The following is a 21,449-nucleotide window of genomic DNA, read 5'->3' on the forward strand; positions in this document are numbered from 1 at the left end:
CTATGAAAAAAGAAAACCCATAAAAAAGGTATTCATTTAAATAGCTGAGGTAAATGCAGCTTGCTATTTGTTTTATCCCTCGCTTCTAAAGTTAATTTTAAATGGATTTTCATGGTTTACTAAATTATTCATTCTGAAGCAATAAACAAAATATGAAAACCTACTATGAAACACAATGAAAACCACAGTCCACATTATTATTTTGTTGGTTATACAGCAGAAAGATCTAGACACTTCACAAATAAGAAATACAGCAAGTCCTAAAAAAAAAAACACCTTAAAAGCCTAAATAAAACTGACAAATGCATGCATCTAAAATAATGAAAGTAGAAAGTGAAGAGACTTGTGCTATCACACCTCATGAAAACTACAGATATTTTAGACCTTGTCTGAAGCTCTTAACTTATGTTGCCTTGCATTTAATACTTGCATGGAAGCTCAAGTAAGTGCCCAGATAAGTATTATGAGAATTATGAGTCTGAACCATCCAAAGACCATTAAAATGTAAGTAGGATTATGGCTCGAATGAGAAGTTCTAGGAGGCCAATCCCTGAGCATATGGTGGGCTTTTGCCAAACCTACTGCCGATGTGGGGGAGAAAAGGAGGGAAAAGGGATCAGTGTTGGGAATTCAAGTGCACAGGGTAAGTCACAGCCCCGCTTAAGAGAGTCAGCAATCCTTTAGCTTACATGCAACATCTTCTCAAATACAACACATGCTAAATATGCAGTATAGACTTTGAGATTCCCTATAGCAGCAGGACAGCATTCAATCTATTTTTCAAGAGAACTATTTGGGTGAAAGGCTCCTCAGGTTTTGCCCTCTGCCAGTATACTAGTCTGCTAAGACCAGTAGGAGAAGTGCATAAAATTAACATTTTGAAGACACATGGTTTGAGAGATGGATTGCAAGGAGGGGAGAGGTTGGGCACTTTCATGGTAAGAGGATTAACTGTAATCAGAATTGAGACCTCAGTCCTTTCTAGACCCCTCTGAATCATGCCAGCTCCTTTCCATTATAACAGAAAGGTCCTTTTAAAATCGGCATTTCACATCAAGTGCTCAGTGCACCAGATTATTTGGAGCCAGGAAGCACTGGTTTGAGTCACTGCAGAAGCCTGGGTGGTGGTGGAGAGTGGGGTAAGGGGCCACATTCATGGAACGTGCACACAAATCATATACTGAAGTCAACACGCTTTGGGACTTCATGAGGGATCCAGAACTGTGCTGCTCTTTGAATTAGTGAATGATGACATTACCTTAGAGAACAGCCGCAACTGATCATTCATCTAGCAAAAAGGAAGGCAATAACAGTGCTGAAAAGTTGTTCCCCCTTTGAGATACCTTCCTCTCCATGTTACTTATTGCCCTTAAATATTATAGAATTGATGTAGCAGAGAGGCATAGTTGAACTATTTTTTCTAAATAGTGAAACCCTGCTTAATAGGGCAACTTTAAGTCAGCTTCCCGAAATCCCACACTCACCATTAATTACTGCATGTGACAAGTGGTTCTGCTTAACCCTGTTCTCAAAGCATTTATCAAATCATAAGTCTGAGTGGCCATTACATTTAATATACTGCACAGGGAACATAAGACTCTGATTTGAATACCCTTTAAGTGTTACAGTGAAAATACAATCAATTCCAGAAGAACTAAAGCTTTTTATTTTCTACTGAAGCAAAATCCCTTTGATATCAATAGATGTTTTCCTTGCTAATAGAAGAGATTTTGGAGCTAGTCTTTCTCCTGTTTTACAAGATTTTCTATGAAAAGAAAGATCTTATATGAGAATCAGCTTAGTCACTTGAAGAAGAGAGAATCCCGCAAGATCAGTGCTGCATCTATGTATTAACGATCAAGAAACAAAAAGCTTATTTCTTCAGTGTGTTTACATATATTTATTTCACTTTTCCTAGATTTTTTTTAAACAGTAAAGAAAGCCTTCATAAAGAGACATGCCAAAATTGCCACCCCATTGAATCATTTCTTTTATCCTGTGCTCCAGCAGAAACAGGTGGGTTCTCACAAACTGCATTTTTGCTAGTCAGAAAATGCTTCGCAAAGGTAGAATAGGTCTTCTTGACTACAAGCAATACTGATACCTTGAGCACTGAGATTTAATGCTTGGTACCAAAACTTTCATTTGGATGCTGTACCTAAACATTATTAACAGTCAGAAATCTACCCATGTTCTTCTATAATTCAGCTACAGTGTTTGTCTCAATCACTTTCTGTAGGAATAAACTACAGAGACAGAGTACAGTCTGTGTGTTCAATAACAACAATTTATTAAAGTTATTACCAGGTTACTATGATTAAGCAATTGAAATTATAATTCAAATTCTGCCCCGAAAATGTACAGGCCAATCCCAGGGAATATATATAATCCAAAAGGGTTTTTTGTTATTTTTCTTTCTTTGCTTTTTTTTGTTAAGCATAAAACGTGCCTTGGAGACACATACTCATTCTTAGCCAAGACACTGAAAGCCTTATCTTCCTAGAACAGAGTGGGTTTCTCCAGAACATTTAGCCTGTGTCCTTCCCTCAAAATATTCAGGACTTTATGAATGGTTTTAAATAGCTGCTTATTAAAATAACAAAACGATGTTATAAGCAACATTGGGTTTGCATAGTTACAAAATACCAAAAAAAAAAGTCTATCATTTGCATTTCCTCAGAGTAACACTCACTGCACAATCTACGCATTTTACACTACATATTAAGACAAGGATGCTAATATTCAGGACACTTAAGAAATGTAAGAAAGATCAAAATAATATATTAGTGCAAGTTATCAGTGACGAGCAAGCTCTTACTTTTGCACTTAATTGTTGGTGTTACTATGAACTTCTAAGAAACACAGCTTCTTAAATTAAAGAGAAAAAGGAAATTTTGAGCTATTCAGCCTGTACCTCTTATGTCTTATTGCTACCAGAAGAGCTACACTGTGCCTCTGCAAAAAGCACTGAGTTGAAGAAATTGAAGAAGAGATTATTGATCTAGTATAACTTAAGCAACCACATTTTCACAAGTCTTCACTAGCAAGTATGCACAAATCATCTTCCAACTCCACCATTTGATTTAGAAGTCAATTATTCAAATATTCCAGTATAAAGAAATTTGGCACAGTATGAATGAAGCTTGTCAAAAATTTAAAAAAATGGTAAGTTTTTGAAGAATATCAAACTGTCAAAGTAAGAATACTACATGAGCCAGTTTGGCTGGGCAAAAACAGAAGAAAAGGAACACAACTGGGAAAACTGCTTCAGTTTCAGTAACTAGAGAAAAGTTAAAACTGAATTTTAATTTTTCTAATTCAGCAACATTTAAATGATATAATAGAAAAGTTTCAGTGAGACTGAAAATATGTTTTTTAAAATGCAAACAAACTGGAAAGAAAGGAGAGTGGCAGCAACCATTTTAAGCAACTACAATGTGCAAATCTGTAGCTTTCATGCTTACCTATACAAGCATCATGCTTTTAAGATTCTAATGGGCTTTATTTCACAAAATATTTTTCCCGGGTTTAATCAATAGTTTTATAAGACCAGAAGTCCTAGGAAAGCAAGGTAACCACTGTGATTACTACCAAGGTACGGTTGTACAGTACACAGTCAAAATTTCAATGATTTTTCATTCTAGTGAATGAAAACAATTCAAAAGAATAATACACGAAGTTGAAGAATTTGAATTCTAAGAAGTGTTATTCTCTCTGAAAAGAGCATCAGCTGACCTTTCACTGACAGATTTTCTAAGTTGTCACACTGAAGCTGAAAAAACCTATGTCCATCTTGAACTCATGGGCTCACACAAAATAGTAAATCCTGTCTCTAATTAGACATCCAGTTAGCTAGGAGGGCACCTGTGCAACTCATGCAGCATCATTTAGGTTGTTAGCTTGGAAAAGTTGCTCTACAATAATGCACTTGAACAACTGTATATCATACATGAGTAACTATTCTGTGTCAAGAATTTACTAGCTTGTCGATCTCAAAAGATATCATTGGCAAACCTCTGTGTAAAACATTTATCATGATGCTGTAGAAATTGTAATAGAGGGGAAAGAAACAGAAAAAGCTTAAGACTCTGAAAGTTAAGACTTTGGAACAGTTGCTTCCGTTCTAAAATAAGTATTTAGTGCTCTGTGATCAAGGAGTTTGCATATGTTCTTAAGTTCTGCAGAAGAAAAGTTATTTTGGTAAATATCGTTATTAAATTTTATGGATTTATTGTTTGAGTTGCCTACAATATTCTTTAAGCAGAGGATAGATAACATTATTTCTGCAACACTCTCTGAAGATAATGTGAATAAAATAGCCAGTGGAAAATTATACTGTTCTCCTACTCTCATATTAACAACTGGGGAAAAGAAATTCAGTCATGTATAAAAATGCCAGAAGATTTAGACCTCTTGGAGATACTGCCAAACTCCTATCATCACCGAAGGAAATATGATACTACTCAGAGCCAGAGAGAGGCAGAATAACCACATGAAAAATCAAAAGAAAAATCAGGCTTATCTCTGCAGACCCAACATGAATCCTACAGACAAAATTTCCAATACATACTTCTCATTTGTAGCCATGCTTCCTCTAAAAACATATTGTAATTCTTTCTTTCCTAAAGAGTTCATTCCAGCTAAACCTGTTCCCCCTGCCTTCAGAGTCCATGGACGCCATTTGCTTTATTTTTGTGCTAGGGAAGATTTTTTTAGATCTCCAGGGAAAATGTTTAAGTAAATATATACTCACATTCATGTACACACACACTGCAGAACTGGCCACTTAAGTGGCCAAGTATTAAGATAACAACTGATTATTGTGTCAAACAGCTAAGTGAAACTAACTGAAACAATACAGAAATATTTGGTACACAAATGAACCTTTCCCACCCACTAAAATTTTGCTCCTAAAAAATTTTATTAAAAAAAATCATACAGACATCAATTATTAGCCTTGAGAGGGGAGAGTGGGAAAGGTGAGAAAGGAGGGAATTTAGACCTGGTTTTCTTTTTTTCTGGAAGGTGATTAGTGATTTTATGAAAGGACAAAATATAATCACAAAAATATATAAAGACCACGAGAAAGATAATAACCACTCATATATCTGCAGAGTATATCACCATCTATTGTTTTTTCATGTTTTCCATTATTGATAATGTTGAAATACAGCACAATAGCTGTTTAAAACACTATATGAAACATACTCTGCAGCAAATAAAACATATCCTTTAGAAGTACTTATCCCCTTCACTCTTTTAGGACTTCACCTATTGCCCACTCATCCAAAAAAAAAAAAAAAAAAAAAAAAAAAAAAAAAAAGAAACACAACATATGCAGGGATGTGACTAGGAAGGTCAAAGCCCATTTGGAGTTGAAAAAAATCCCATTTGGAATTAAATCTGGCACGGGATGTCAAGGACAGCAAGAAGGGCTTCTTTAAATACATCAGTAACAAAAGGAAGACTAGGGAGAATCTGGGCCTGATACTGAATGGGGCAGGGGCCCTGGTGACAAGTGATACAGAAAAGGCAGAGTTACTGAATGCCTTCTTTGCTTCAGTCTTTACTGCTAAGACCAACCCTCAGGAACCCCAGACCCTAGAGACCACAGAGAGAGTGCAGAGAAAGGAAGACTTTCCCTTGGTTGAAGAGGATCAGGTTAGAGATCATTTAGGAAAACCTGACATCCATAAGCCCATGGGTCTTGATGGGATGCACCCACAAGTGCTGGGGGAACTGGTGGACGTCATTGCTAAGCCACTCTCAACCATCTTTGAAAGAACATGGAGAACAGGAGAGGTGCCTGAGGACTGGAAGAAAGCCAACGTCACTCCAATCTTCAAAAAGGGCAAGAAGGAGGACCCAGGGAACCACAGGCCAGTCAGCCTCACCTCCATCCCTGGAAAAGTGATGGAACAGCTCATCCTGGAGGCCATCTCCAAGCATGTGGAGGACAAGAAAGTGATCAGGAGTAGTCAGCATGGATTCACCAAGGGGAAGTCATACTTAACCAATCTGATAGCCTTCTATGATGGAATGACTGGCTGGGTAGGTGATGGGAGAGCAATGGATGTTGTCTACCTTGACTTCAGCAAGGCTTTTGACACTGTCTCCCGTAACATCCTCATAGACAAGCTGAGGAAGTACAGGACAGATGAGCAGACAGTGAGGTGGATTGAAAACTGGCTGAAAGGCAGAGCTCAGAGGGTTGTGCTCAGTGGTGCAAAGTCTAGTTGGAAGCCTGTAGCTAGCAGTGTACTCCAGGGGTCAATACTGGGTCCAGTATTGTTCAACTTCTTCATCAATGACCTGGACGAAGGGACAGTGCACCTTCAGCAAGTTTGCTGAGGACACAAGACTGGGAGAAGCGTCTGATGCACCAGAGGGCTGTCCTGCCATTCAGAGGGACCTGGAGAGCTGGGCAAAGAGGAACCTCCTGAAGTTCAACAAAGGGAAGTGCAGAATCCTGCACCTAGGGAGGAATAACCCCATGCACCCGTACAGGCTAGGGGCTGACCTGCTAGGGTTGACAACAAGTTGATCACGAGCCAGCAATGTGTCCTTGTGGCAAAGGTGGCCAATGGGATCCTGGGCTGCATTAGGAAGAGCACTGCCACCAGGTCAAGGGAGGTGATAAACCTTCCTCTCTACTCAGCCCTGGTGAGGCCACATCTGCAGTGCTGTGTCCAGCACTGGGCTCCCCAATACAAGACAGACATGGAGCTACTGGAGCAAGTCCAGCACTGGGCTACTAAAATAATTAAGGGACTGGAGCATCTCTCCTATGAGGAAAGGCTGAGACAGCTGGGACTCTTCAGCCTGGAGAAGACAAGGCTGAGGAAAGGGGGAAATCTTATCAATGCATATTAGTATCCGAAGGGAGGCTGTAAAGGCAGCAGAGCTAGACTCTTCTCAGTGGTGCCCAGCAACAGGACGAGAAGCAATGGGCACAAACTGAAATGCAGGAAGTTTCACTTGAACGCAAAAGAACACTTCTTCATTGTGACGGTGGTCGAACACTGGAACAGGCTGCCCAGAGAGGTTGTGCAGTTTCCATTCTTGGAGACATTCAGAAGCTGCCTGGATGTGATCCTGTGTAACGTGCTCTAGGTGACCCTGCTTGAGCAGGGGGGTTGGACTGGATGATCTCCAGAGGTCCCTTCCAACCTCAACCATTCTGTGATCTCTGGAATGTAGCTCAACTCAACAATAAATTTAAAGATCACTTTACAGCCAGTCCATACATATAAAACTACATCCTATAACCTTTGATTGCTTTCTTCTGTTTTGTCAGACCCTGCTCATTAAATGCATCTGTCTGTATTTCCATAAACGAGAATCATAAAAAGCCATTGCATGGAAATGTAATTCGTGAACCTTTTGATTTATGATGCGCTATTACTTCAATATATTCCATTTAACATTATGAATACCATCTACATCTCGTGAGTTGATAGTCTGGCAGCAATTACCAACCTTATAAACTCCTATTTTATGGAAAAAACATTAGAAAATTCAGATTACCCCCTACGACAGCAGCTTTGGCATTGAACATTGTGCCATATGTAAGCTAAGGCTAACATTTATTTTGGGATGAAGCAGGACCATTGGGGTATAAAGTATGAATCAAATTCAGCTGGGATTTACATCCTCCACAACATCAATAAAGTCTAGTGGGTTTCACACACTGTATTTCAGTACTAAATTTAGTCCAAAGTGGATATACGCACCTACACTTTTAGCACTGTTTTGAGACAAAGTTTCACTCTTTTACTCCTAGAAGGTTTGGATTACAGTCATTTCATATTTAGGTAAGTCTCTATCTAAAAGAAATGCTAGATTTCTTTCACATTTCTGATGAGACAAAGCCAACAAATGCTAGCTCATTTCTGTTTACTTATATGAACTAGTTCTGATACTAATGTCAAAAGAATTAGCAAAATGTGCCAAACCTAACTGGGAGATGAACCTTCATTCACTAAAAACAAAACACAGTTAATGCTTTCCGGCTTGTGTATACACATTGCATGTACACACAATCACGTAAGGACAAATGGGTAAGTCAGTTTAGGAAGTAGTATGCTAAAAATGAGAAAAATCTGTATGAAAATACAGCATTTAAAGATCTCTTGTAACAATTACATTAAATCCCTAAACTGCTTAAAAGAAAGACTGAGATTATCAAGATATAAATGTATCTCAAGATTAACAGGACTGATCTCTGCCTATCACTTTTTGCACTACAATCTCCAATGGTATTTGAACAGATTAAAAAAAATTTCAAAGTGATCATGCTACCACACTGGACTTTAAAAGAAAAATTAAGTGGACTCATCAGCAACCATGAGCCAGAACTGGATCACAAAACAGAAGCAAGCTCCTACTACTGTGGTAGATGCATGTTTCGTCATACTCAACAAAGTAGCAGGAACAAGCATAATATTGCTCTCAAATTTGTTTTTATAGAGGAACAAAGGAAATACATAGAAGATGATCCAAAGCTATTTTAATAGGATATCCTGCACCCACTGATCAAAGAACAGAAAATAGAATATATATTTTTGTACCGTTCTTAAATCATATAGTATTTCTACAACAGAAAACTCTCTCCATAATATATGTAAATTGGTAGTTCAACCAACTTCTGCTAAAGTCAGCAGAAAGGCTATCATTTTTTGGACAGGTACTGAGTATTTTCCTATTAAAACATATGATTTCAACAGTTGTTGCTGGGTTATCGAACGATCTTTCACTGTTTTTTGCAGCCATTATGAATAAGTACATCTTCCCTTTGTGATCAGGGTACGGCTTCTGATACTCTGGACTGCTTACATGATCTGGACTCATCTGGATTTAGCAAATAAACATACTAGACATGCAAGGATGCAGTTATGCTGTCAATACATGGCAGGATAAGATATGACAGGCTCCTTTCCTTTCCAGCTTCAATACTGATATCAAGGCAGGAATTCTTGCTACATAAACATCTGCATTCTTTCCAATGGAGTTTACTTAGTTATTAAAGCAGAGGCTCTAGCTCAATATGTTTCACTTAAGAATCTTTAGAAGAAAGGTGTATTACATGAACAACAAAGAAATTACCTCTACTGAATAACATTTTCTACATTAGAAATAAATGAGGAACAAAGCAACAAAGCTGCTAGCAAAAAATCCGTTATCTCAATTTCTGTCTAAAAGTTTTATTTAATCACAAACAGATCATGAAAAGAGGATAAGCAAGCCGGAAGAGCAATACAGATATCGCTGAATATTTAATGGTTTGAAATATTTTTAGAAAGGGTACATTTCAGATTGCTACAAGCTCCAAATAGGTTCCTAAAGCTAAGAGATGCTTGGTAGCATGTGATATTCAGTATATTAAAGCATGCTTTCTAGAACAGCTTTCTCCAAGATTATGATCCAATGAATGTACATAATAAATGCAGAAATCATCAAGTCCTTAGAAGTTCTAAAAGCTTTCAGCAAGCACATCCTTGGGGGGAGGGAGGGGGAGAAAAAAAAAAAAAATCAATAAAGAAAATAGTATGGGATTCAATAAAAGCCTTACACTCCAGAAATTTTTGTATACCTGTCAATCCAGATGTGCTTTTCTCTGCAAGTCTTTGAAGTTCATCCCTTCCTACCTAGTTAATTAGATGCAACTATTCACAAGTGTTTTCTTCTACAACACTAATATTTAATATTCTAAAGTATTTATGCAAGATACTTTTCTCCCATGGAACATAAGCCAAATTACTTACCTTTCTTCCTGCTAAAAGCACGATTCATGTTGAAAATATATCCAGATATGTTTGGTTCTTTTTCCCCACTTTAACCTGCAGAACAACACATACAAACAAAACAAAAAAGTTCATTATTATATTTGAAATTAGCAGATTATCCTCATATTAAAGAAGTGCAAATGATTTTAATGATTCTGAAGTAATTCAGAGAAATAAAATGGAGTACACTTTGTCGAGGAAGAAATTGCAGTTTTGAAAAGTTTTATGTTTGAGTGAGCTGGGGTCCTTAATATAAACAGACATTTTAAAGCTTTCTGTAAAGCTCTTCTCACTGAGATTTATGAGAGACAAAGCAGATGGTCTTATACATATACATGAAGACAAATACTATAAATAAGCTTTAAAATGAATGCTGACTATGGGGCTCCATAAAGACATTTGTTCCACATATTCACTGCCCTGTTTTGTGCCATTTAGGCTGTCAGCTTATTTTAAGCTATGCTTTCATCTTCACATGAGCTTGACCATCTAAAAAAAAGCACAATGTAAAATTTCTTCTTCACACAGGGGATTCAACACTGAAAATTTTTCCTTCAATCAGTGTGACAACCTTCTTGCTCCAATTATATCAGAACTTTTAGCCTTACCGGCATCTACCTCATCTGATAGTTATACTTGACTCTTCCAAGCTCAATCTGCTATACAGTTGCATGTGTTTTTAGGATAACAGAATTTGTAGTATATTGTGTATTTTCTTCACACACACACAAAGATATCCCTTTAGATTCTTATCTTGATTTTAGATTCACAACATATTATTAGAATTTTCTTTTCTTTAGTAATATCTTGCAGGGAAAAAATATCCAAAGCCAAAAGCATTCCATTTAGTAATGTAGACAAATTTTTCCTTTTTTTTTCTGCCATACTTAAAGATATTTCCACCACTTCCTTCCATTCTGTTCAGATCCTCCAGCCAAAACTTTCCCTCTCATAATAATCCAGTCCAAAGATGGAGCATGAGAAAAAACAAATCAAAGCACTTGGTATCGGATTGACTCTGAAATCACCTAGAATATTATCCTTGCTTTTAAAAGAAACAGAAGTTAAGCCAATATTTCAAATGGCAGATTCAAGCTGGCCAAATTCCTTTAAGATATTTTATGCAAACTCATGAACACTTTTTAGTGGTTCTTTTCCTCTTTTTTAAATAAATACATTCAATACCAATTAAAGAAATTATATTGCAATTTCTGTGCAGATAGTTCATATCTTTTAGGTTAGAACCTGTGGGCAATTACTATTCTAAACTCTGTATTTTATTTTCAAATTATCACAGGTTTGGTAAGACTTCTTTTCCATATAATACTGCGGGAATGAGGGAATAATCATTATTTACCTAATGGACAATGCATTATCCTGTATGTTCAACAAACCTACATTTACTCTTTAAAAATACATTACTGTCAATAAAAATATACAGAAATGGCTTAGGCAACAACTAGGAGTTTTCAATGTATTAAGACTTAATCTGTGTACTACTACTTATCACAGAAAATATTATTAAAGAGCAAGAGAAATATGATTAACAATATATATCTGTTTTTAAAATACACTGAATGTTTACTCAAACTTCAATATAAACAACTCCATGAACCTCCCAGATGCAGAAAAAGCAGGTGGTTAAATGCTGCACAAATTTTCATGTTTGAAAGTCAGATTTCAAAAAAAGTTTATTTGCTTTTCTATATCTTAAGGGTTTTAGAGATACTGTACTGCTGGTTAAAGAAAGCCTGTGAAAACCTCAAACAATAGATGACAGATGGGTTTTAAAAACACACAACAGCAAAAACTTACAACTCGCAGATTATCTCCACCTTCTACTGGAAAATTGTGTAAACTTTTTTTTTTTTTTTTTTTGTGAGCAGGAGCCCTGCACATCTTAAAATACTACAATGCTAATTTCAAAGACAGGTGGAAACGGATACAGTATGAGCCCTCTCCAGAATCCCTAAAGTCCTCAGGTGGGTACTGGGCAACACGCTGGTATCAGACTGTCAGCAGCAGCAATGGCAAGTTTTTGATTGGGAAAAGAGCAAAGCTTTGATTAAACGCATCTAGTATCTTTGCTAACAATATTCCAACAGCCAAACAAACCAAGTAAGAGCAAGCTGTTCTCTGATCGTAGATGCTAGACAGATTTTCTAATAGAATCTAATTCAGCTTCTCCCAGTGTTTTACAAATAATTAATAAACAAAGCTGCTGGAAGAAACTGAGTTGCAAAACAGTCTGTTACAAGCTTGTAAGGAAGTCAAAAGGAGGAGGCTCCACTACGGTGCAGGGGGCCCACTGCAGAAGCGGGGTCGGGGTGGGGTGTCCGTTCTACCAAGTGATCTGTTTAGAAAGGCTACAGCAGTTATAACCATCAGAAACATTAGGGAATGTGGACCAAAATAGTACATTGCTCATCACTTAGGAAGACACACCTATGCAAAGAATGTTTCTCTTCCTTATTACTAGGAGTTTTCTTCAGCTTTCTCCAGAAATCAAATCCTGCTTGGAAAGGCAAACTTGCATGTGAAATCAAAGTGATTAGTTGCCAAAACACAAAGAATTTGGACACATATAAATTAGGGAAACTTTGGCTTACTTCAAGTTATTTCTTTTGGGGCAGGCAGAAGACGAGAGAGCTTAGAAAGTAGGGGCTGAGTCTGGGTGGGGGGTGTCAGCCTGAATGCTAATCATGTGGCATGGGAAGCTGAGTATATAAACTACCACAGGAAACAAACAGTAACAGGACAGAGCAAATACACTTATCTCCTTTTCCTTTTGTCTTCACTTCATTAACTCCTCACTTGTAAGGGTTGAGGTGCTTGTCCCACTGAGGAAGAAACTGCTGCCAGCGAAGTAGTAAGGGTTGGGAGGAACCTAGTGGATTTGGTGACTGAGGGGTTTGCAGGTGACTGGTCCTGTGGGTGCAAGGGTGATAAGATTTGAAGCTGAAATTGTCACCTCTGCAATTACTTTTTACCACTAATTATTGTGTCTGTTTTGGTCTTCTATGCTCTATTCAGCAAAGGAAGCAGAACAAAAGGAAGGAAAGTGGCAGCCTTCCAGCCTCAAACATAGGCAATCCCGATGCTCCCTGGCTGCACAAACAATCCTGAAGCTTCCAAACATCTTCAGACAGACATCTGTAAATGCCTGTGGGCTCCATCAGAAGTTTTGTGTTTTGATGTGTTTTCTAAATTTAGATCTGTCTCAGACAAGCCAAGAGAGAGGGTACTTATGAAAGGGATGGAAACCACCCAACCTAGCTGGTCTCATTTGTCTCCTATCTCCTTTTAGTAATTAAGCATTTCTCAGGATTTGCTTGCAGCTTCCCCCTCCCCCCCAGCCCCCGCCTCCATTGCCACCCCCACCCATCCCTTCCCTTCAAGTGGCATAGGTTATAAGGATTACCTGGGCCAAACTGTCCCCCCCCCCATACCTTCTTCATTCTGCAAATAATTCTTCCAAAACGGTCAACCCTGCCCCTCCTCCCCTAACCACACACAGTTTCCATACTAAGCCAAATTTAGCTTTGGAAGAACCAAAGACTTCAATTTTTTTTTTCTTCCCCTAGGACCCAGCCTTTCAACATACTGTTACTTTCAAGCATACTTTCTTAAAGAATGAAACACAGATTATCTCAAATCCTGTTTTCAAAAGGGCTGCAGCATTTAAGAATGTGATTCATTGATTTGCAATGACTCATAGGCTTATAAGTTACTTTTGAAGGTAACATGAGGAAACTTGGAATATGGTAACAGCTTCAAAACTCTTTTTCCTGAGTTAGACCAAAACTTCATTATAAATATTGTCCTGAGATGACACACGACAAAATGAATGAAAAAACAAAACAAGATTACATGGAGTGATATATAGAACCAGATGAACATCATATCATGATGAACTCTCCTTTTTTTTTTAATGACAAATAACTGAAATAACACCTAGCTGCAGTCCTTTCTCCTCTGAAACATTAAAGTCAAGAAAAAGATGTTGACATGTCAGTGAACAAAATTCAGTGCAGACTTGAACCTGCAATCCCATGCAGCCATTCTTAATGCTTGGTAGGCAAGCAATTCCATTCAAGGTAATGAGATTATTTGTATCTTTTAAGTTAAGTTTTTAAGTGATGATGAAATAGAGTCTATGGGAAAACAAGCAACAGAAGCATTTGAATAAAGTTTAGCGCTATAAAAACCTCAGAGTAAAAAGATTTCTTCAAGATCCTCAACAAATGGAAAAATAACACGGCTCCTCTACAGGCTTCACCAAAGTTGAACAGGTTTCTGTCAAGTGAAGTTCTCGGTCTGTGTACAGGCTTTATAATTACACAGAAGCACAAACTGAGTTGTGAGGGAGAGCATTAGTCACTGGAAACCTTGACTTTAAAAGTTTTGTTAATCTCAGCATTTTCAAAAGCATTCATTAGCCTGAGTCAAACTCTAGACATACTTTTTGACTGAATGCAAATCTGCATGAGAAGACTGAGGCTTGTTCTTGTAGTAATTTTTCACATGTGCAGAGTGAAAAAATCTGGTCAAAAAATGGTCCTCAGTCTAATCCTTTCATCCTCATCCCCCAGTAATGCCTTGCTGTTGAGAGGATGCTATTCTTACTGCGGCACAGATCAAACAAACTCTGCTGAGCCAGTCAGCTTGGGTTCTGCACAGGCCCTAGAGCCTGCGGTGAGAGGCACATGGAGAAAAAAAGACCAGAGAAGTGCTATCAGCAGGGCTCACAGAGTGGGAGCAAGGGGGAAGAGCAGACAGCAGCAGTGTGGCAAATATCAAAATAGCTGGGAACCACAGCCCTAAAATATAGCTCACCCAGCAATACGCTCCCCCCTCTTGCTATGAAAGGAATGGCCAGGAACTCCCTAATCTGAAGGGTTAGGCTGTTCCTCCAGGCTAACACAGATCAATCTCACCGTTCTTCTCAAACCAGCAGGAGGGTACAAGAATCACACATTTCTTAACGATATAAACCTAATAACACAGTGACAATTGTGTTTTCCACAGTAAGAAGCCTTTCAGACCACAGGTAGAGCATTTCGCTTACAGTAAGCCTGCCAAAGCTAGAGGAGTATTCACAGAAAGACAGTTTAACTGCAGGCAAGCAGATGGTGTTTTGCTATGTATATTAACATCACATAGAGACCAGGAATCAGGAAAGCTAGAAGAAATTTACATTTCACACCAATTTCAAAAAAAAAAGTTCAGATATGTGGCTTTGTGCCCCCTATTTCCTAAAAAACCCTACTCCTTTTCTCACAAGTAAATACTTGACAAAACAGAAAATACAAAGAGATGAAGAGCAGGTGACAGGTATGTATCACTGAGACACCTGGCAACAAGAACAATTCCTCAACAAGATTAGTGGTAAGTTTTGTTTTACAGGAACAAGAAATAAGTCTCAGTATTTAAATATTCAGTGTAGAACTCTAAAGAAAACTTCTTTAAAATGGCTTCAAGCAACAATAAATCTTCAGACCAGCTGTTAACTGCAAAATTCTATTAAGAAAAAACAGAAATGCAAAATTCATAGGTTTCAAATACATAGTCCTCCAGATTCGCATTTTAAAGCATTAAGCAAGCTATTTAATGAAATATGCAATGTATTTTTTCATGTATATTTGTAAGCAATTATTTTGTGTTCTGCTTATCAATAATTATGTTGAGATGTATTAGTGGAGTATATTACTCATAGAACAAACTGTTTCCACTGTACAAATAAAGTAGTTTTAGAAAACAGGAATATTCCTTCCTTCCCAAACTTCCTATATTTTACGATAAGAATCAATACTTTTATTTTGTTCACTACAATAGCATAATCATAACAAGACACAAAAGGAGCTTCCTTTTTCCTCAAATCCACAAGTGCCAATGTCTAGTGAAACGCAGGGAAGGATTTCAGTCTTGTCAGCCTAATTTCTTTTCCACTTTACAAGAATTTACAGATGTCAGCTGCTTAGAGCCAGTAAAAAAGCTTTAGCCAGCTTCTCTCACAAGGAACTCAGTCACTTTTGTCTGAATCCAGGGACAGACAGATGGCAAACATCTTGCTCACTCCCATATAAAAAGGTTAATATTTGATATCCCATTAGACACCTACCTATATCAAGTTGAACAAAATTTTTGCTTTTCGCATCATTTTCAGACATGAAGTGGAGAGCCAGGAGAGCTTTGTTAGTGTTTTGTTTTTAAAAGCAATACAGTGGATTCAGTGATGAGGTCCATCATAAACACATGAGCACACAACAGCTCTTAGAAGTAAACAGATCTGGTAGAAGGGATACTTGAGCTCTTTGATTCAGAGCATGAGCACGTCTCCAAACCTTTAGACACACTCCATGTTTGGATGGATATATACAGTTATAAAGACAGATATGGCCTGGCATTGAACATGGGTTACTTTTATGTTGGTGTCATCCCTTCTCCTTTGGAAGAGTTGATATGCTGCACACAACCTAGAGAAGCTATTTGTTTTGTTACTGACAGATTATTTGCAAACTCCCTATTGAGATTATTTCCTTTGCAGGAAAAAACACAAACATTTGAATTTGTTGGTTTGCCAAACAAAAACAAATTCCTGTTAACCTTCTAGAATTTTATTGCATTCATTACATTTTCATAATCACATTGTAGTAAGTGGCACTGAAAAGGCAGAGACAGAAAGACTTAAGTATTCTAAAGGTAATCTCCAAATACACAAACACAAGAATTTTGGAAACTGCTCAGTTTAGTTCTGGCCTACAGCAAAGAGCTTTTCACATTCAGCAGATCTGTTCTAGAGTTACAACACACTTTAACCAAAGACAGCACTTTACCCTATCCTATTCAAGCATATTTTACCAGACTTGAGAAGTGCACTAGACACCCTTGCGTACACATGCTTAGCAGGTCCCACAAGACTGTTCTACGCACTTCCTTCAATGTGAAGTTAAAGCTAAGAAGATGATTACTTGAATGTGGAAGAGGATGTGAAAAACTAGGATGTCTGTTGAGGCAGAGGCCTCCAGAAGATGTTCCAGAGAACAACCAGCAAAAGAACAGTGAGAAGAAAAGTGAGTGCTTCTCCTCACGCAGGCATCTGTATTGTTCAGGCTACTGTGCAGACTTCAGTATACACGCAATGGATGTTCCCTGTGCCCCGTCCTCCTACCAAGAGCAAGAGGCCTGCCTCAACTCATTACAAGTGCAAAATCAAAGAAACAATCTCCTTTCCCCAGTAGCTCAGAACTATGACATCAGGAATGATTTCCTAAATCTTTGAATTCAGGTGTGTGTGTGTGTGGGGGGGGGGGGGTTGGGGTTGTTTTTTTTTGGGGGGGGGAAGGGTGAGCTCATAAAAAGTTTTTGCTTTTGTTTTCTGTTGTACAAGAGTGATACATAAATAAGAGATTATCCTCTTACAGAAATGAGAAGTACATGTCGAAAACACAATCATGTCAAAAGGAAAAGAAAGAAGATGGTATCATTTAACCTATTTATCTGCAGGACTTCAAGTCTGTATTTTTATACCTTCAGTTATCTGGAGGCCCTTATTCCACCACCCCCTCAATGGGGAAGCAGAACCTTGCAGAAATTCTAGGCATACGGACTGCTAGATAGAGTGTGTATATACTTCCTGTCTTATCTTTTACAGTGTCACATTCACTTCTTTCCAGCAGTAAAGGTCACATGCCAAAAATCACTGCCATAGAAGTCCAGCAACTGATTGTCTCTTAACCAGTTTAATAACATATTTCACTTTTGAAAGTATTCCATTTACTTCACAAAGACTTTTTTTTAATGTGATAATGAACATGTTCCCTTACTGTTAAAGTCAGTAGGTTTCTCATTAACTTTAATACATTCAGAATCATACCTTTAATTTGTTAGCCTGAAGGACAGCGTTAAGTTGTGTTTATACAGATAAGTAGACCTTTATTAAATGATTGTTGACGGTTTTCAAATTTGAGAAAGTCAGGGATATTCATTCTGTCACCCATGCTGAATCAATCTCAGTGAGAAACTTGAAAAATAGATCATATTTTTTTTAGGCTTTATCATGTTACACTCCTTTAGTTTCTTCTCTACTCCTTCTGAATTAATTCTGAAGTCCCACCATTTTGAAAAGAGTGTAATATGAAGTTAAAAGCACAGACATGAAATTAATATAAAAGCATAATAACCAAAATCACATTTATTACAGATTAATCTCCTCCTCTTTGTCTTGTAGATCAGGTGTGCGTTTAAGTGGTTCATTATAATGTCTATTAATGAGAAATGTTCAGTTTTTGCGCATTAAGTTTTACAGATTTTATTTCTAGATTTTGGTAAATGATTCACCCTGGAGCAATTTTTAATAGAAATAATGAGAATTACTGATATATACAGTACTACATAATAGAATTTCCAAATTAGCAAGGTTGAAATTTCTTTAGTTTTCCTGGGTAAGAATGCTGTGTAGCTTTTAACCCAGTCCGGACTAAGGGGAATGTGTGGGTTTTAAAAGCGTAATAGATCAGCAAGTTTAGACCTGAACATTCATTGCACCAGAGTGTGGTATTAGGCTACCTGGGACTGGGAAGGCTGTGATGCCAGTCTCTGCTCTAATAAATTTCCATGTAGTTGAAACATGCTGCGAGTTTAACACTTTGAGTTCACAGTTTGTTCAGCTTTGCACAGAAAACGTATCACTGAGGCATCTTCAGTATGTGGGGATGAAAAACTGCCTTCCCTTGCCCCCTTACAAACATTGAGACTTCGACAACCATGATCCTGAAACACTACGCACAGTAATCCTAACTCTACAGGTAGGCCCCTGCTCTATGCTGAATCTCCAGCAGCAGAGGAAAGAAACGACTACAGACAACTGCTAAGAGCAGATCCAGTGACTGCTCCCATAATCGACCTGCTGGATGTAGAGGGAGATGAGAGAAGTAGGTACCAACACCTGTCATGTTTCCAAAGAAAGGAAGTTTTAGACTTTTCTCTTGAAAACTGAAACTAACTTCACTCGGTGGGAGGTGCACAGAACTAGAAACAGACCCTTACAGCAACATTTCCTATCGAATGGCTTAAATGTCCATTCCAGGCATGTATTTTCCCCTTCTTTCTATAGGGATCTAAGGTACCCAACTCTGCTCCATGGCTTTTGCTACAGTAGCTAGATTTATTAACACTGGGGCAAAAACATGGCAGTTTCACTGCACCTTCACAAATATTTTTTTAATTTAGAATTTGCTGCCACGGTTTTTAGAACTTAGCATATGGATTCATAATGCATCAAGCATGACCCCATTTAAACTGGATTTTCAAAAGTATTTGAACAGGTGAAGAGTGCAAGTCATTCTCACTCGATATGCATTCAGACATCTTTAAAATCTGTCCCTGTCAGTACCAAGCACCTGAAAATCCAGTGCTGACTTCCCTTAACAGCATAGCTCTCAGTGGCTAACGGCAGTCTGCCTGTACGCAGAGCAAAAGTCTACTGGTGTGCATTATACACTTTCGTGAAATCCTTGTAATATGTAGCCATAGAAAATCTTTTCATAGATAGGCATCACCACACATTCTTTGCTTGGAAAGAGGGAAACACAGTAAACTCCCAGAAGAAAAAAATGAGCCTCTCATGCACTTGAGAAAATACTGCTTTAGAAAACCAGACTTAGAGTTAGCTGAATGAAATATAAAAAGATCAGAACTGTCAACATAAAACTGCACCCCATACCTAACTGTTACACCTATTCTCCTCCCCTCAAATGCATACATTGAAGCCTAAGCAGCAACTCAGATTACTTAAGGTATTTTCACGACAATCACAAACAAATAATACCGGTAGTTGCTAAAGCAAGTTAAATTACTTGATGCTTTGGATATATGCACGCAAATTCACAAACACTTCTTGAATACTGCTTTTCTGAAATATTTTAATTATACTATACTATCAAAGAATCAACCATACAAGAGAAATAACTGAGCATCTATCTCTGTTGGTATTTTTGTATTTCACAGTAGTTCATTTTCATAATAAATATCTAGGAGTATTGAAAAAATAAGCTTATGTTAAATCACAGTGTTAAACAGTCTTGCTGCTACTATAGCTTTATTTTTTGTATGTAGGAACATTTAAAGTACAAAGGTAACGACTGAGAACTGCAGCAACATATGAGAATTTTTATAATAAGGAATAGTCATTATGGCACACCACATCTGTAGCTACAGTTCTTTTTACTTTTCCAAAATCTATTTTGTTTTAATGGAAAACTTATGTAAGACAACTCAGCCAAAGCTCATTCTTTTAGAGTGCATGAATATATATGCATGTGCATATATGTGCACTCTAAACTGGATCACTTGTGGCACGCAAACAAAAAAGACCATTACTGAACTCTTCTAGACATCTTTGCTGCTCTGCCTTTACGAAAAAATTTTAAGAGGTGTGGCAGAACATCATCATCTAGATCATTCCATAGAAACTGTACTTCTCAGGTAAAGAAAGAGTAAATATTGTTCAACAATACTGATGTAACTCAGAATCACAGAATAGTTGGGGTTGGAAGGCACGTCTGGAGATTGTATAGTCCACCCACCCTGCTCAAGCACGGTCACCAGGTGGCCCAGGCCCATGTCCAGTCAAGTTTTGAATAACTCCACAGATGGAGACTCCACAGCCTCGCTGGGTAACCTGTTCAATGTTCAGCCTTCCTTCACAGCAAGTGTTTTCTTGTGCTCAAGTGGAATTTCCTTGTTTCAGTTTGTGCCCATTGCCTACTGGCCACCACTGAGAAGAGTCATCCTCACCATCAGGTATTTATAAACACTGGAAGATTCCCCGAGCCTTCTCTTCTCCAGGCTAAACAGTCCCAGCTTTCTCAGCCTTTGCTCATATGAGAGATGCTCCAATCCCCTAATCATCTTTGTGGCCCTATCACAGAACACAAGTTTCAATATACAAAATATACACGAAGAAAAAAAATAGTGCTGTTACGATTTGGGGGACAGAGATGAAAATCAAATGACAAATTAGCAGTTACCTTGAAAACTGAAAGCATAAAGCATTATTGCAGCTAAGAAAAAATGACATGTGAAACTACTTACCTGCTTTGATAAACCGAACAGGAACTGAAACAGAAGTATTGCTGTTAGCTGAGAGTATCGGGAGACATTAAGTACCACAGTGTGTTACAGGCAGAAGTTCCAGATCACTCTGCCAAAGCTCTATGCTCCTCTTTCCTCGCTTTGTTCACAACTATGAGCATGCAAGCTAGAATTTGTTTATTAAACTACCTATATTTAAATCTTTTGGGAATCCCACTGCACACATCACAAAAGGTAATGTTGCAATGTTGTCACCACTTGCCAAGAATCTATCCCTCTGCTAACTGGATTTTTAAAAATATACCTTGCTGGTCACAACTCAGTGGTATTTTTCAAAAAGGTTTAACTTTAGCCGTATGCATTTAAGAGGGTAAAGTCAAAAATTGTCCTTTATTATAACTGGACTCTGTCATCATAAATAAAGCACAAGAACTAATAAGAATGCCAATGTGTTAAAAGTCCATTAAAATCAGAAGCAGCAAGCCTGTGTCTATTCAAAAAGTAATGATTAGCATAGGAGCTAAATTAAAATAAATTTTCTCACTTTGTAGCTTCTTCAAAAGGAAAATA

At 37.8% G+C, this 21,449-nt stretch overlaps 1 protein-coding gene across 1 annotated transcript in view; it reads right to left on the minus strand.

Annotated features, from left to right (window-relative positions):
* GULP1 (GULP PTB domain containing engulfment adaptor 1) overlaps positions 1-21,449 on the minus strand; it is a 150,602-nt gene that overhangs the window by 59,218 nt on the left and 69,935 nt on the right. Inside the window, exon 3 of the mRNA XM_067298955.1 lies at positions 9,765-9,839. Within this exon, the coding sequence (XP_067155056.1) occupies positions 9,765-9,792 (28 nt within the window). The 5' untranslated portion in view covers positions 9,793-9,839. The remainder of the gene's footprint in view (positions 1-9,764; positions 9,840-21,449) is intronic.

The sequence above is a fragment of the Apteryx mantelli genome, chromosome 6, assembly GCF_036417845.1.
Source record: "Apteryx mantelli isolate bAptMan1 chromosome 6, bAptMan1.hap1, whole genome shotgun sequence".
NCBI classification, from domain to species: Eukaryota; Metazoa; Chordata; class Aves; order Apterygiformes; family Apterygidae; genus Apteryx; species Apteryx mantelli.